The 15,776-nt window shown below is 35.3% G+C and overlaps 1 protein-coding gene across 2 annotated transcripts in view; it reads left to right on the plus strand.

Moving 5' to 3' along the window:
- Positions 1–1,603: 1,603 nt before the first annotated feature.
- LOC118444725 (furin-like protease 1) overlaps positions 1,604–15,776 on the plus strand; it is a 176,993-nt gene continuing 162,820 nt past the window's right edge. Inside the window, exons 1-2 of one of the 2 annotated variants that reach the window (XM_035873277.2) lie at positions 1,604–2,082; positions 12,772–14,079. In XM_035873277.2, coding sequence (XP_035729170.1) covers positions 13,918–14,079 — 162 coding nt within the window. In that variant the 5' untranslated portion in view covers positions 1,604–2,082; positions 12,772–13,917. The remainder of the gene's footprint in view (positions 2,083–12,771; positions 14,080–15,776) is intronic. The other variant, XM_035873276.2, reaches the window with a different exon arrangement.

A 15,776-nucleotide genomic window follows, 5' to 3' on the forward strand; every position in this document is an offset into this window, starting at 1 on the left:
GTAACAGGAAAACATGCGACGACGACGACGACGATGACGATGACGACAACAACGACGACAACGACAACGACAACGACAATGACAACGAGAATGACAAGACTAAAAGGGGAAGGGAGAACCAGGAAGTTTCTCTCTTTCTCATTCTGTTTAAGGTTCGCATAGGTATTTGTAGCGCCGTTACTTCACTCCTCTCTTTCTCTTTTTAACCTACCCTCTCTCACTCCCACTCATACTCACACTCTCTTTGTCTCTCTCATCCATACTGGTTTACAAAGAAGGAGGAAAGAAAACGAACGAATGAAAGTGCGAGAGAGAAAGGTTTGGATGCCGCTACTTATTCCTATGTTCCAAGTTCACCAACGTGGCTGGCTACGTCCGAACGAATAAAAGATCCGTGGCAAGAGAGGAGATGCGAAAAGAAAGGAAGAGAAGACGAGTTTGCGCCGGAACCTTCAGGAACGATTCTAGATTTTCCGGAACCCTTGATATCGTAATACCAAATTATGAAATTCCGAAATAATCGATCTTTTCTCTATCGTTATAATTCTTTTTCGATAAGTTTACTTATATTTATTTTCGTCGAATTTTTAATTTTCAACTTCCCCTCCCCCCCATCAAAATACGGATGCACGTAAATTAAAATGATTTTACAAGAGATCGAACGAATTTTAGAAATTTTGGTTAATCCGGTATCAACGAACTTCGCTCAACGCTTGTAATATGATAAAAACTGACGACTTCCTACGAGCCATAACGGGAAATCATTTTCCCTCGATTCGAGACGGTGCCTTTTCTGGGTCAAATATCCGGCGGGAGTTCTCTCGTCTCTTTTCGTCGTTTCATCGAATAAAAAGAAAGAGAGAGAGAGAGAGAGGAAGAGAGAGGAAGAGAAAGAGAGAGAGAGAGAAGGAAAGAAAGAGAGAGAGAGAGAAGGAAAGAAAGAGAGAGAGAGAGAGAAGGAAAGAAAGAGAGAGAGAGAGAGAAGGAAAGAAAGAGAGAGAGAGAGAGAAGGAAAGAAAGAGAGAAATAGAGTTGAAAAAAGAGAGAAAGAAAACAAGAAAGAATATATAAAGAAGGGTGAAGCAAAATAAAAAAGAAACGAAATAGGAAAAAAGTTGAACTCATTGCTAATCCAAAGCAAAGTTTTTTTGTAGCGAATTACGAGTGGTAAATCCGACTGCAGGGCGAAGCAATAACGTTACGACGATACTGAGAGAACATCCTCAACCTTACTCGTGCTGTCCATACGTCTATCGTTCTTTTTCTTTCTTTCAGAGAATGAAGGTGCAAAGAGAGAGAGACAGAGAGAGAGTGAGAGAGAGAGAAGAGAGAGAGATAGAGAGAGAGAGAGAGAGGGAGAGGGAGAGAGAGAGAGAAAGAGAAGAGAAGAGAGAAAGAGACAGAAAGGAAGAAAGAAGGAAAGAGAAAAGACGCATAGAGTCTAACGGTCGTCGAGAGACTGAGCGCGCTGCCGCGGCAATGGCTAGCGAAGTAGTGGGGGTAGCTTAGGAGCGGCGGCGGTCGTGATACAGTGGGGATAGGCAAGAAGTGGGGAATAGACGGCGAGCACAGTAAACTCACTCGGCGGGGTGGACCGAACCGTCAGTCATCCGTGCTCCGTCGTAGGGATGAGATCGCGTCGTGCGACGCCGGTGCTGGTTCGTTCGGTATCCGTGCGACGACGACGACGACGGTGACACGGATATTCCATCATTTCGTCGACGCATTCACGTTTTTCGCCACGTAGTAAATTCGGTACGAACGACCGACTACTCTCTGTTATTTCGAGTGTGTCACATTCCTCCTCTCCCTCTCCCTTTTTCTATTTCTCTCTTCCTTTTTATCTCTCTCTTTCTTCCTCTCTTTTACTCAATCTCTTTCTGCTTTTCTCTTTCCGTCTTCCGTGCCATCCTTCGAAGAAAATCTACCGAAGAAACGAAGAGTATTCGAGTCTTCCACGAAAAACGAAGGAGGTCTTCTTTCAGCATCCGGTTGCTCCTTCGTTTTTCTTCTGCTCCGACCTTGACGAGGACCTTTTTAGATTACTCGGATCTCGATCGATGCGGAAGGTGGTGTTGAGGTGTGAGTATACTTATTGTATCTAGTGTCACGTGACTATGTTTACTGTTGCAATCTCTATCTTTTTCTATCCCCTTTTTATCTCTAAAGCCGCCAAGAGATTACGACACATATTTTTATTTCGTCGTATCGCGTCGTGCCCACGATAATTCTTACCCCAGACGGTATTCATCGTCGAAAGAAATGAAATATTTCTGATATTTAAGATCTGATATTTCGTCTCTCTCGACGAACGAAAGATCGACTTTATGTCGTCTCTTGTTTATCTCATTGTCTATAAATTGAAATTCGAGCGTTTAATCGATTGGCAAACATTAGGCGATATAATTTCAATGCATTTGCGCCATATTTATACGCTCCGAATTCCAACCTCGATGTTCTACAATAACAACGATGGTATATATCATTCAGAATTTTCGTAATATTCATCGACAAAGTTTCCAACGGAAATTAACGGCACGAAATTGTTTGCTTTTTCGAAGCAAACTCGTTAAAGGTGAATGGTGAAAAGGATAGGTGTTAATTTTATGTAACCACCGTTACATATCGATACACGTTATGCACATAAGATACGATATTATAATAATAAGAATATTATATATACATACGATCGTATCGAGGAATGCGGATGTATTATCGAGAAGCAAGGATTCTTTGTTCGAGCAAGAGAGATTTGCTTTGCGAAAGCGTCGATAATAAGTCGAAGTTCTTGTCCTATCGACACGGACATTGCACTTCGGTGAAAGAGGGAGGAGAGAGAGAGAGAGAGAAAGAGAAAGAGAAAGAGATCGTTCACGTCTTTTCTAAGAAGGAGCTTCGACATTGAAATGCTTTAATAGAATTTGGATACGTTTGGAATGTTTACATTCATACGTTAGTCTCTTTGTCATTTTTCCTTTTCAGCGAATAGATCAAATAACAACAAACCTACAGAATATTCTCATACGTACGTATCTGTGACATTGAAATACATCAATGGGATTTAGATATGTTCGAAATTTTCATTCATACGTTAGTCATTTGCCTGTTATTTATTTTCGACAAAAACTAGAAAATATTTTTGTATTTGCCTACAAATATTGATACATACATTGATAAAATCCTTTAATGCGATTTTGTTCTATTTTTTTTTATTTTATGTATTTTTTTTTTTTTTCATTAATTTTCAACGAAATAATCAAACAGCAGAGATCAGAAAACGTTTTCGTACGTGACTTTATACCAACGACGAAATATTCGAAATTATTTTCGAAAAATTTTGTATTTGTATTATTAAACGTATCATTATAAAGCATATCATTATAAAATATATGATTACAAAAGTTTTGCGTTATTTCATCAGAATGTTATTAATTTCGAGTGAATTTATAGTAATTATTGATCATAATTTATTTTAAATTTGACATATATATATATATACACATATGTATATATATCTATACATATATATACACATAATTTATGATTATTTATTTTCATAATGAAAGAAAAGCAATCGTAATATAATGCATTTCGGATGTAGGTCGTTATATTCGTATATACGTTACTTTCGATTAATTAAACGGTGTTCAGAGACGACAAACGGTAGATAGGTAGTACTGGTTTCTATTATCGACTTTCAATGAACGTACGTATATCAATAAAGCAAAAATAAAAATGAGATTTTTATTAGGGTATGTTTTTGATTGTACCATTTAAAGAAAAAATAAAAATAAGAGAAAAGAGAGCAAAAATTTCCGGTTCAATCGTTGTGTATTAGCTTTCGCACTGGTTCAGTTCTCGTTTTATATTAAGGTCATGAGAATGCAACGAATCTCTTCCGCCATTGGTCGCGTCGGTTACGCCATTCGCACGTTACTCGTCGATACATTTCTATCAGTTACATCGAACACGATCGCTTTGTAAAGAAAAAAAAAAAAGAAAAAAAAAATAGGTAAAATACAAGAGGGCCATATAAAAATGTATCCATATACGTAAAAATCGAATATATAGATACAGATGTATACCTATATACATGCATACACAACATCCATATATATATACGTATAGTGTATTGTTCTTCATCACAGTATTGGTACGCGTAAATTGAGATAGGAATAGCGCGAAATTTAATCAACGGTTTGAATTTAACGATAAAAAGAGAGTAAAGATAGAAAGGAAGATGTCGACCTCGCATATTTTCTCTTTTTCATTTTCGTTTTTTGTTTTTTTTGTTTTTTTTTGTTTTTTTTTTTCTTTTTTTTTTTTTTTTTTTTTTTTTCTTCGTATTCGATATTAAACGATGAATGAAAATATCGAGAAGCACATGCCTCGAGGAGCTTTATCCGGAGATCTACGGCTGGTGGGGATGATTCCGCGAGAACGAGAAGACCGGATCTCTGGAGTCTCTTGAAACGCCGATATCCATCTCTCGGTTCACCGCTCGACGTATCCGTGACGGTGCGCGCGTGTTTTACCCACGTGCAATGGCTTGAGAACACGAGAGAGACGTGGCTCGCTTTCTAGCCTATCCGCATTCCTAAGCGATTCTCTCCTGATCCTTATATATATTACTTCATCTTTTCAGCGTTAACATATGTCTGATCTAATTTTTCGCTAGCACAAATTTAAAAAAAGTGCGTGCTCTGAACGATAAAATTATTTTTAAAATTAGGACCAAGATGTCTTTTTAACGAGAGAAAATCATTAAGATACATAATATGTATATATATATATATATATATTTTATAATTATAATTTATAATTATATATATAAATATTTGTAATTATAATGTATTTTTGGAGAATTTTCACGACTTTTATTTAATAAGTTATTTTAGTACTTTTTTAAGCGTATGATATTTAACAGAACGATGTCTCTTTTGCGCAATATTTTTCTGCGACATTTTTACTGATTTATAGATTTAATGGATTTATGTAAACTTTTTTCCAGGTAATTTATAAATTGTTATCTTCTGAATAGCGTAAGACCTTCAACAGGAAATAATAAGACTATTGAAGGACACGTCGATTGTTTTGCAGTTATTCTCAGTCCTTTTGTTTCATTAATTCTTACAACAAAAGAACATACCTGGGCGAGCCATGCAGTGGGCGAAATATATAGAAACAATCACTGTATGTAAATTGATGGTACGTTATATTATTGTCCTTCCTTTCTCCAATGAAAATTTTCTTTAGGAAAAAATATTCGGTTTGTCAACTAAACAAAATTAGCAATAAGTATATTTAAGAAAAAAAGAAAAATTTTGCAATTGTTAACTACGTAATCTTTAATATGTATGTATGTATTATATATTGAAAAGCATGAAATAATCTGAAAATATTTTTTACTTTGTATATCTTCGATCGAAAGTTGATAGATAAAAGAAGATTATATGTCATCCGACGGACATCATTGATATAACCACGACTTTCGAAAAATACATTCGAATTTTTTTCTTCACGCAAAAGCGTACTTCTCTTTCTGCTTGGCTTCTTCGTGAAGCGGCACGACATTTGCCTTGTTAGTAGTTTGAAACTTCGTTTTGCAAGTTCGTTAAATGCATCTGCACTCCCGCTCGCGTCCCTGCTCATTTATCAGATGAATTAATGTCCACAGAATTCGCGGATTATACTTTGGTTCATAAAATATTTTACAAAATTGTCTTGTAGATAGTTGAATTCTTGGTTGCCCTTAACAGTATATTTAAACGAAATTTAAGAAGAATATTCGAGATTTTTTTACAGCGTAAAAAAAAGAAGAAAAGAAAAGATAAGAAAAGAGAAAGAACGTGGAACATACTCATTTGTTTTCAAAGTAAGTTCGAGTAAACGCGAATTCGTTGATTTCGTTGGTCGTAAAACAAAGAAAAAGAAAAAAAAAATAAGAGAATGTAAGGCGGCCGCCGAATGTAGTTATGAAAGGTTGATGCAATAAACACGAGTACGATAAAACCTGTCTTTGTCCGGTGTGATACAGTGCGGTGCGGTGCGGTGCGGTGCGATGTTCGTAACTTCGAGGTCGATATCGATGAGATGTCTACGATATATTTCTCTTTTCGAACAAAGGAACACGCGGTCGTTGTACTCGAGAGTACCGATAATATCGATGTCGTTTTAATTTATCCCTATGTTCGAAGTAAATGAGAAAAATTTTTGTAACTTTCGCTCTTCGAAATTTTAATTTTGTCTGCTAATGATGCGAAATTAAAATACGAAAGTTTGAGTACGAAAAAAAAAAAAATGTTATCCCTTGACGTTATTTCATTTATTTCGAAAACTGGAAAGTAAACGAATCAGAGGAAACAAGTTCGGTAAAGGAAAGTTGACCGAAGTAAGATTAAACATTACGAAATAAAATATAATATACCTTTTATTTTTCTTTTCATCTTCGGTTGAAAAAAGAAAATTTAATCATATGATTCTTATTTTTTTAGATCGTGTTAACTTAGATCGTCCTATATGTATGTAGACGATATACATTGATCAAGACGAATTTATATTGATTCTTGATTCTTTTCACTGAGGAATATCGATCGTACATATTTTATCGCGCTGAAAGATATCTGCTATCGGAATAGTTTATCTACTATAGTAGGATACTCGCGGGATTAAGGATGTTCCTCTTAGTTCTGAATTATGGTCTCCTGCGACTATCGAAGAGTAATAGAAGGAATTTTCGAAGCAGTTACAAGCGTGCAAACATTTCAAGTTACTACTCGCTAATACTTGAAGAAATTACTTCGTCCTAGAGGCAAATATTTCTCTTTCTCTATTTCTCTAATTCTCTATTTCTCTGTTTCTCTTCTTCAGCTATATCGCGATCTAATTAATTTTATTTGTCACGATAAAGTCCGAATCAGGATTTGTTTAATAAAATTCAAGTTGACGTTCTCATATATTTTTTTTGTCGTAGTATCGTATAGGTCTTTCCGAAAATACAAAGTGTTTATTTTTAATCGTTCGTTCTTGTAAAGAAAAAATAAAGAAAAAACAAAAAAAAGAGGTTATTTGATTTTCTTCTTTCTTTATTGTTTGATTATTCTTACTTATTTTCGATTAACAAAACTCTGCGAAAGAAATTGCTTTATTCAACGATGTTAGAATTCTTTTACGTATATTTTTACGAAGTGAAAATTGGAAGGAATCCAAATTTCTATTCTATTCTTTCGTCTATCGACCGATGTCCTTGAACATAGAAATGGACCAATCTATCCAGTAGGCACGTACCGAGTATACAAACTTATATACTCGGTTCATCGTTCTAAGTTTCGTCGATAATATAGCACTAAGTCGTTAATAGTTAACAACTCTTGGCTTGGTTCGTTGGAATACACGGAATGTATTTAAAGTCCTATCTTAACGAACAAGCCAAACAACGACGAGGCCGGTTTCTGCCGTAGCGTGTACATTCTCCACCTCTCTTTCTCTCTCTCTCTCTCTCTCTTTCTTTCTTTCTTTCTCTCTTTTTCTCTCTCCCTTCTTGCTCCTTCTTTCTCTTTTCTCGTGTAGCACGAGAACGCGTCCGTTACGTTAGAACGTCGTCCGTGACCCCAGCCGCTTCCTGTTACGAGAGAAGTCTTTACCCGCTCGTCTTCTCTCCATCTCTTCCAACTTGTGTATTTCTCTTTTCTGCCCTTCTTTTTTCTTCTCTCTCTCTCCCTCTCTCTCCCCCCCCCCCCTCTCTCTCTCTTTTCTCGTCTTTTCCATCTTGAAGATTTAAAAACCGTATCCGCGACGATAAGGATGGAGATCATTTCCCTCTTTTTCTTGGCGGTTTATAGAACGACCTAGAAGAGAGCGAGAGAGAGAGAGAGAGAGAGAAAAAGAGAGAGAGTAGAGTGCACCTATCTTTCCTTTAAATCGACACTTTTCTTATGTTTTTTCTTTTTATTTTTTCTTCTCTTTTTTCTTTCTTTCATTTTTTCCCTCTTCTTTTTCCCTTTTATGACGACGTACATTATAAAAAGATGATGATGATAGAGGATAAAATTCATGGTTTAAAGATCTTTCGAAAATGATGTTCGATGATCTCTTTAAAGCTTATCTTTTTAATCTCTTTTCGGATTACGGTCAAAGGAGCTTACCGACACTTAGTAGACGGACGAATAAAATGATTTTTACGAATAGTAAACGATTTGTTTTTAACGAATGTCGTACGTGACCAATAATATATGTCTGTTTTCGTTTCGCGTCATCATGGAAAAATTCACTCAGAGATTTAAGCTCCTACCAAGCGCCTCGGTCACGTATGTGCTCTCTATATAAACTAAATCCTCCGGGATGGAACAGTGACTCGACCTATAGGTACGGATACGGATACGGTAAAAATCCTATTAATCTTTTAAATTATTATTCTATCGTTCTGGCGTTGATAGCTGGTATTATATCCATTGGACTCTTTTCTTTTCTTTTCGAGATGCGAATTACGCTCCAATGAGTTCGATCGACGTTCCGCATTTGACTCCGAGTATCGTTTTCTCACGACTCTTCTGTTAGAAATTACAGAAGGTCAATTTAAATCATGGAATTAATTCTTATTGGAGAAAAATAAAGGAAAGGAAATAAGAAAAATTTCTGCTATATTTCCATTTAAAATCTTTCTATAAACGATTAAGCTTATGTTAAAGTAATCAACGAGAATATCTCTATCATAATATTTAAATTTAACCAGTATATACGAAGTATCCCAATGTTTGATTTGGTTCCTTTCAATCGTTACGATTTTTATAAATCTTCCATTTTATTTCGGAATATTTGATAAATGTTGGAAAAATTAACGAGATTTCATCTTCGATAATATTATCCATATATATATATATGGATGATTATTTATCCATATATATATATATGGATGATTATTTATCCATATATATATATATGTATGTTTATATATATATATATAAATTATATATATATATATAATTTATATATATATATAATTATTATATATATATAATTATTATATATAATTATAATATATATATATAATTTATATATATATAATTTATATATTTATATATATATATATAAATATAAATATATATATATATAAATTCTGATATACATATATATATATTATATATATATATATATATATATATATATATATATACATATATATGTATATCAGAATTTGTTATCGTTTTTCTTTGTCAGACTTCTATCCATTTACAAATCATGCGGTAAAATGATAGGTTTGCTTTTGAAATAGCCGCAATCGCTGCTTACCGGTCGAATCTTTCGATCGATGAAGGTTAATCCCTTGGATGTAACCTCAGCTTCTCGGTGATACAAAAGCATCGTTTGCACAACCACCTGTTCTCGCGTAATCTATTATCGGCATTAATTTCAATTCTTTTCGTTTCGGAGACAACACTAATCAATTTTTAACTCTCAAATCTATACTTCGTCTTTTTCTTTTCTCCCCAATCGTTTTAAGTCCACGCTAATCTTTTTCTTTCAGGTTTGTACGTAATAAATACGTAACACGCGAACGAATTTGAATAATAACATTGTGTGATATTTATCAACATATACCGATAATATTAATCGAGTTTAAAAGCACTCTAATTATCTAAGATCTTGAATGAAAATTATTTCGTAAAGATAAAATAGTACGTTATCGAGATCACCAATTTTCTTCCATAGTTTCCCCATTCATTTTCTCGGAAATGATTATCTCGTGCGTTAACTTATAGATATGTCATGATTACCTCTAATCACTATATATAAGTATATATACGTATATATATACGAACGTGTGTAAATTCGGACATAAGAACCGTATGAATGAAAAGACACTAAGAGCGTTAGCTAGGGATTATTACCTAGTGAAATGATAATGGGGTCATTCGTTTTTATTTCTTCGCACGTCGAAGCCCATATTCGTTACCGGCGAAGCGTCAGCAAATGATACTTTGAGAGCGAGGGAAAGCAAAAGAAAGAGGAATAGAAAAATCGAAAGGTTCGAAAGAGAAAGATATAGAGTTAAAGTTAGAATTAGAGTTAGAGAAAGAGATAGGAGACATACAGAGAGAAAAAAAAAAGAAAAAGGTGTAGGATACGCAGGATGACCCTTTTGTCCCGAAATTAAAAAGGGACCCGGGATTGCTGTGGACGCAGAGACCTTGTAGTCGGTCATCCTCGCTTTTTTGGCTTTGGAAAAGGCTACTGAGAGGGAAACCCGACTTGCCAGAGAAAGAGGATAAGTACGGGCTCGAATTTAATTCACTTCTTCGAGCGAGCGAGCGAACGACAGCGAGGCTTCTAGCTCTCTCTCTGTTTCTCTCTCTCTCTCTCTCTCTCTCTCTCTCTCTCTCTCTCTCTCTCTCTCTCTCTTTCTCTCTCTATCTATCTATCTTTCTCTTTCCTTCTCCCTTTCTGTCTTTCTGTCTTTTCTTTTCTCTTCATTGCAACTCGAAAGTAGAACTGGAAGGGAGAAGGTCAGGCCGCGAATGCAATTTTCTCCCAGGCACGAAGTAGAGTGTCCTTTTCCTCTCTCTCTCTCTCTCTCTCTCTCTCTCTCTCTCTCTATATATATATATATATATATATATATCTTTCTTTCCAGAGTTATCGAACGATCGGCTCGCTCCTACGACGTGAGTCCTTTTTCCGGAAGCTGACTCGAACGAAGATTCGTTCAAACGTAGATACCGATAATGCGAATCGCCGTCCCTGTCTTCTTTTCTTTGTCTTTCTCTCTTTTTCCTCTTCTTTTCGAAAGAGTTGCTTTCGGCAAGCGTGAAAATTACGTTAAGCTCCAACGATTCTACCAAATAAGAATCCGTGATCTCGTTTTTTTTCTTTCTTTCTTTCTTTTTTCTTTCCTGCATATTTTTTTATTCTCTCTCTCTCTCTCCCTCTCTCTCTCTTTCTCTCTCCCTCTCCCTCTCTCTTTATTGTTCTTCTGTTCTTTTCCTTTTTCTAACCGTTTTTATGCAGCGTTCTGCTTTATCAAGAATACAGTCATCAGTTTCCGCGAGAAGGTAATTGTATTAATTGGAAATTTCTTTGCAATTCTCGGTAACAAGTAGGTGAAAATGTTTGGAACAAAAGCTCGGGTAGACCAACTCACTTTTTTCCAATAGCTGTGAATTTCTGTGGATCGAAACAGAGCGTGTAATTAACGACTAACAACAAACGATTATGTGGAACTATGGATACGTTTAAATTTCTTACTCTCGGTAATGTTCATTTTTTCTTTTTATTCTTTTTTTTAAATAATATTTAAGCTTTCTACGCTTTGTAACTTATATCGGAAAAGTACTTCCACGCGTTTTCGACCTAATTCCATCTCTTTTTACTCGGCACTCGTTAGACTTAATCCATTGTACGGAACAGGATTTACATCTTTAGCGAGAGAACATGGGAATTTGGAGTGAGTATTGACTTACCGAAGTAGTACATCCTAGTCTCTCTCGAATACTATATAAGTACCTTCGTTGACACAACTTCGTAATTAAAGTAATCGAGAGAGGTTATTTCTGTGGAGCGAATACAAATGATCTCTCATAACAGAGAATAACGTGCTCATGCAATGTAATATCTGTCAAGTAATTATTATATTACTCGTTTAACGAGTATAGCCCTTTGATGCGAACGGAAACATGTGTGTACATGGTTCATCTTGGACAATATTGTATTTATATGAACTTTGTCATCATTTTAACTTTCTACGCATTTTGTTTATCTTTGTCGATATACTTATTTTCTACGATTTTCATTAATTTTTATTTAAAGACGATTACGATTGGAATTTATCGTGTAAGATATTAAAAAGATTTCAAATGATCATCATTTCTATATTTTGCATTTGTTATTTGAAGAAATAATTATTTTTCTATTCGTTCCTATCGTAACATCTAAGTAATAACATTTCAAGCAGAAATGCGAGTTTCAAGTTATTGACTTATCTACTACTTACCAAAGTAGTACGTCGTATAATTGAACAAATACTTACACGCGTTTGTAGGTACTAATAAAACTTGAGAATTCAAGCGATAAGACAGTAAGATTGTATTTATAAGATAATTAAATGATGCTTTTCGAATTTCAACACGGATTTTTATCACATTCGTCATCGTATAGAATAATATTTTATCACATTATATATATACATATATGTTAGTATTAATTGAAATGTTCACAATTTTGATAAGCTTTTACGAGTCCATATTTTGAATTTTATAGAATTTTGGAATTGTTTCGAGAAAAGATTATGGTGCGGAAGTGATGTAATAGTGTACAATTATAAAGTTAATGAAATCAACATAAAAGGATTGAATCATAATCGGCTTATCAGTTCTTTCCGCAATTAATTTGTCACGATATTGTAGCAAAATACACTGGGTGTTTCTAAAATGTGTATTTCAATTTTAATAGCTAACTCTATTTTAAGTGCAAATGCACGAAGTTCGTTCTAATCTTTATTTAAAATTACATTATGATCGATAAGTCCTCGAAGAGAAAAATCTCTCTTTTTTTTTTTTACATCAATACAAATTTCGTTCTTTTTTCTTTTTCTTTTCTTTTGAATTCATAACCCATTAAGACCTTTGAAAAGACCATTAATCGTTAATTGAACGAGTCACCGCGATGTACAACAAAGTGCCGACGCGAGATAAAAGATAATCGCAGGGATTTTTGTTCGACGTAGAAAGAGAAAAAGGGAGCATTACGATTATTTCCGTCTATTCTTCTTTATTGCAGATCGGCGTTGGTAGGTCGACAAAGTGATCGCTGAGTGGAACGAAGAGAAGAAAAAAGAGAAGAAGGGTATAACCACGGACAAAGTACCAAATAGAAGAAAAAGGAAAAAAAAATAAGCGAGAGGGAGAGGAATCTCTCATAATCATGACTGGCTTCGGAAAGGACAGATCCATAACGTAATCGTAGATCGATCTATCGATCAAAGAAAGACAATCGAGGTCAACGTGAAGTTCGCTATGAGGTCAGAAGTGGTACGATGATAACGATTTGAGAAGATAAATCGATCTTCTCTCGTGAAAGATACGCGCAAATATACAAACACACAGCATAGAAATACAGAACATACACATACGTATATATATATATATATATATATATATATATATATATATACATACGCGTTTTACACTTGGAAAGTTGAAGAAAAAAGAAAAAGAAGAAAGCGAACTAGATATCAACGTTCTCTAGCGTTATCCGAGCAAACGAGCGATTGAATACGTGCGAGCGAGCGTGCGTGCGTGCGCGCGCGAGCGTGTTTGTAGTCGCGCCGTTTCGCGCGCAAAGTTAACGGCGACCGAAGTCAAAGGCGGCCGACACTGTGGAGGGTACTTAACGAGCGAGGCGAGCCGCTGACGGCTCAGTCGTCGTCGGCGGACGGTTCGCGTAGGAGTAGGTGTATCTTTTTTTCCTTATTCTTCTTCATCTTATTCTTCTTCTTCTACTTCTCATCTCGTTGCTCTCGCGGCTTCCTAATCTCCTCATCTTGCACTCGAGCGGGATTTCCCTGTTGTCAATCTTCTTTTTCCTCGTTAGTCATCTACCTTCCCTTCTTCCTTCCTATCCCCATTGACATTCCATATGCATCGCGACCGACACTGAGAAGACGAAACGACGTTGCTTTTCGACGTTGTTTTTTCGTTGTGGCGACGGTGCTCGACCTTCGCGTTGTCGGTGGCAGTGGTGGGTGGTGGTGGTGTTGGTGGAGGAGGATAGCGGTGTATAATAGTGTTAAGGTGAAGTTGAAATCATTGGCGGTGTCGTCGTCGTCGGTTACCGCGCTGGTCGTGGAGCTGATCTTGCTACCGTTGCTATTGCAGAAGTGTTTTGTGGTGTTAGTGTTATCGGTAGTGACGGCGACGAGCTATCATGTGTACTCGAAGGATTTTCGGACTGGCGTGTTTAGCTCTCCTGATGACTCTTCGCGACAGAGTCGGAGCTTACACCAATCAGTGGGCTGCTCACATCGAAGGAGGACCGGAAGTAGCTAAAAAGGTCGCCGAGGATCATGGCTTTCGATATCTCGCAGAGGTGAGTTGAATTCGTTTAATGGACTGTTTTTTTTTCTTTATCTTAGTTTTGTTTGTTGTTGAAAAACGGAAATGTTTAATACGTTTGCGTTTTGAAACGCTACATGGCTGTGTATATTATATTTATTTTCCGTTTTTCATGCTGATAATTATAGAAACTCGTTGAAGCCGTTCATGTATCTCGCAATTTCTTATTTTTATTCATCCATGACATCTAATGACAGTAGTTAATATCTTCAATGATAAGAGTCCGTTGAAAATTGCATTTCTTCGAATGTAAAATCTGTACCGAGCAACGACAATTCTGATATCGTCGAAGAAACGATGATCGTAGAAGCTTTTATCGTTATCGCAATCATGTTTTGAAATTGAAATTGAAATTGAAATTGAAATTGAAAATGAAATTTCATTACTTTGCTTTTAACGATTAATCACAATGTGGTAAAAAAATAATTAAGAGTCACGAGAAAGGTATTAAGAAATTAATGTAGCAGTTGGTAGATTAGATTATTATAATCGATATGGAAGTATTCAAAAATGATAGCTCGCGTTGATAGCTCGGCGTTTAATTAATTTCCATCGTAAAGGTCATTTTTTTCCCATCGTTATCCTTGAATAGAAATCTGTTATTACGATCAATTGAGTTTCCGAGATGGATACGAGATTCGACATTTATCTCTCAACGATCCTACAGAATTTTCTTCTTTATCCTTTAAATTTTAAAATATAGCTTATTCGTATCGAAAATTACTCGTACCTCGTGCTGTGATCTTCGATAATCTTACAAAGTACGATAATAGCAGAAAAATCTTCTATTTATCTTTTTTTTCTTTATCTTTTTTTTTTTTCTTTTTTTTTCTCTGTTGAATCAATCTATGTATCTTCGAAAAGCATTATCGATTTACGATCTCGAACTTGCCGATACAAAGGCGACACAGCTCTTTCGCAAATCGAATCGCTCTCTATATGCGGAACGGATTCTTCAAAGTTCGATTTCAGCGAGAAATATCACGCTCGGTAATCGTGCGGTTTTCGATCAAAGAGTGAGCAAGCTAGAGAAAAAGAGAAGGAAAGAGAGAGAGAGAGAGAGAGAGAGAGAGAGAGAGAGAGAGAGAGAGAGAAATATTCCAGTTTGCAAATCAAAATTCCTTCGTCTTTTACCTAGTGACATGCAATATCATTACGAGTTTCTTCTAGTTCCATCTTCGAAATTAAAAAAAAAAAGTGAATTTTCTTTTTTCTTTTGATATAATCGATTATTTCTACAAAATCAATTGGATTCGTTTTTCATCGAAGAAGTAATATTATTTTATCGCTTCCTCTTGTTTTCTTTATAATAATTAGTACGATTGTTGAGAAAGAGAAAAGAGCAATCCTAAGGCAAATTCTATCGAAGATATAAGTAAAACTTCAATGTCTTCTAAAGTTTAATTTTGTATGTTATTTTCGAAACGTATACTCATAAATGTGAAATCGTAAATAATTGCTTTAGGTGATTTTGAGACAAGAGGATTAATGTACAAGGAAAATGTTTATACGTTATGTTTTTGTTTCTGTGAAGTGACGTAATATTTATCTACTTATCTTTTTTTCTTTTTTTTCTTTCTCTTTTTTTTTCCTTCTCTTTTTTTTCCTTTTAAATCTAAACGATCATCTTAATCGTCGTTTCAATAGCTAAGTTTTGTCATATGTGTACAT

Source organism: Vespa mandarinia, chromosome 10 (genome assembly GCF_050613455.1).
Source record: "Vespa mandarinia isolate Hongniang chromosome 10, ASM5061345v1, whole genome shotgun sequence".
In the NCBI taxonomy this organism is placed as follows: Eukaryota; Metazoa; Arthropoda; class Insecta; order Hymenoptera; family Vespidae; genus Vespa; species Vespa mandarinia.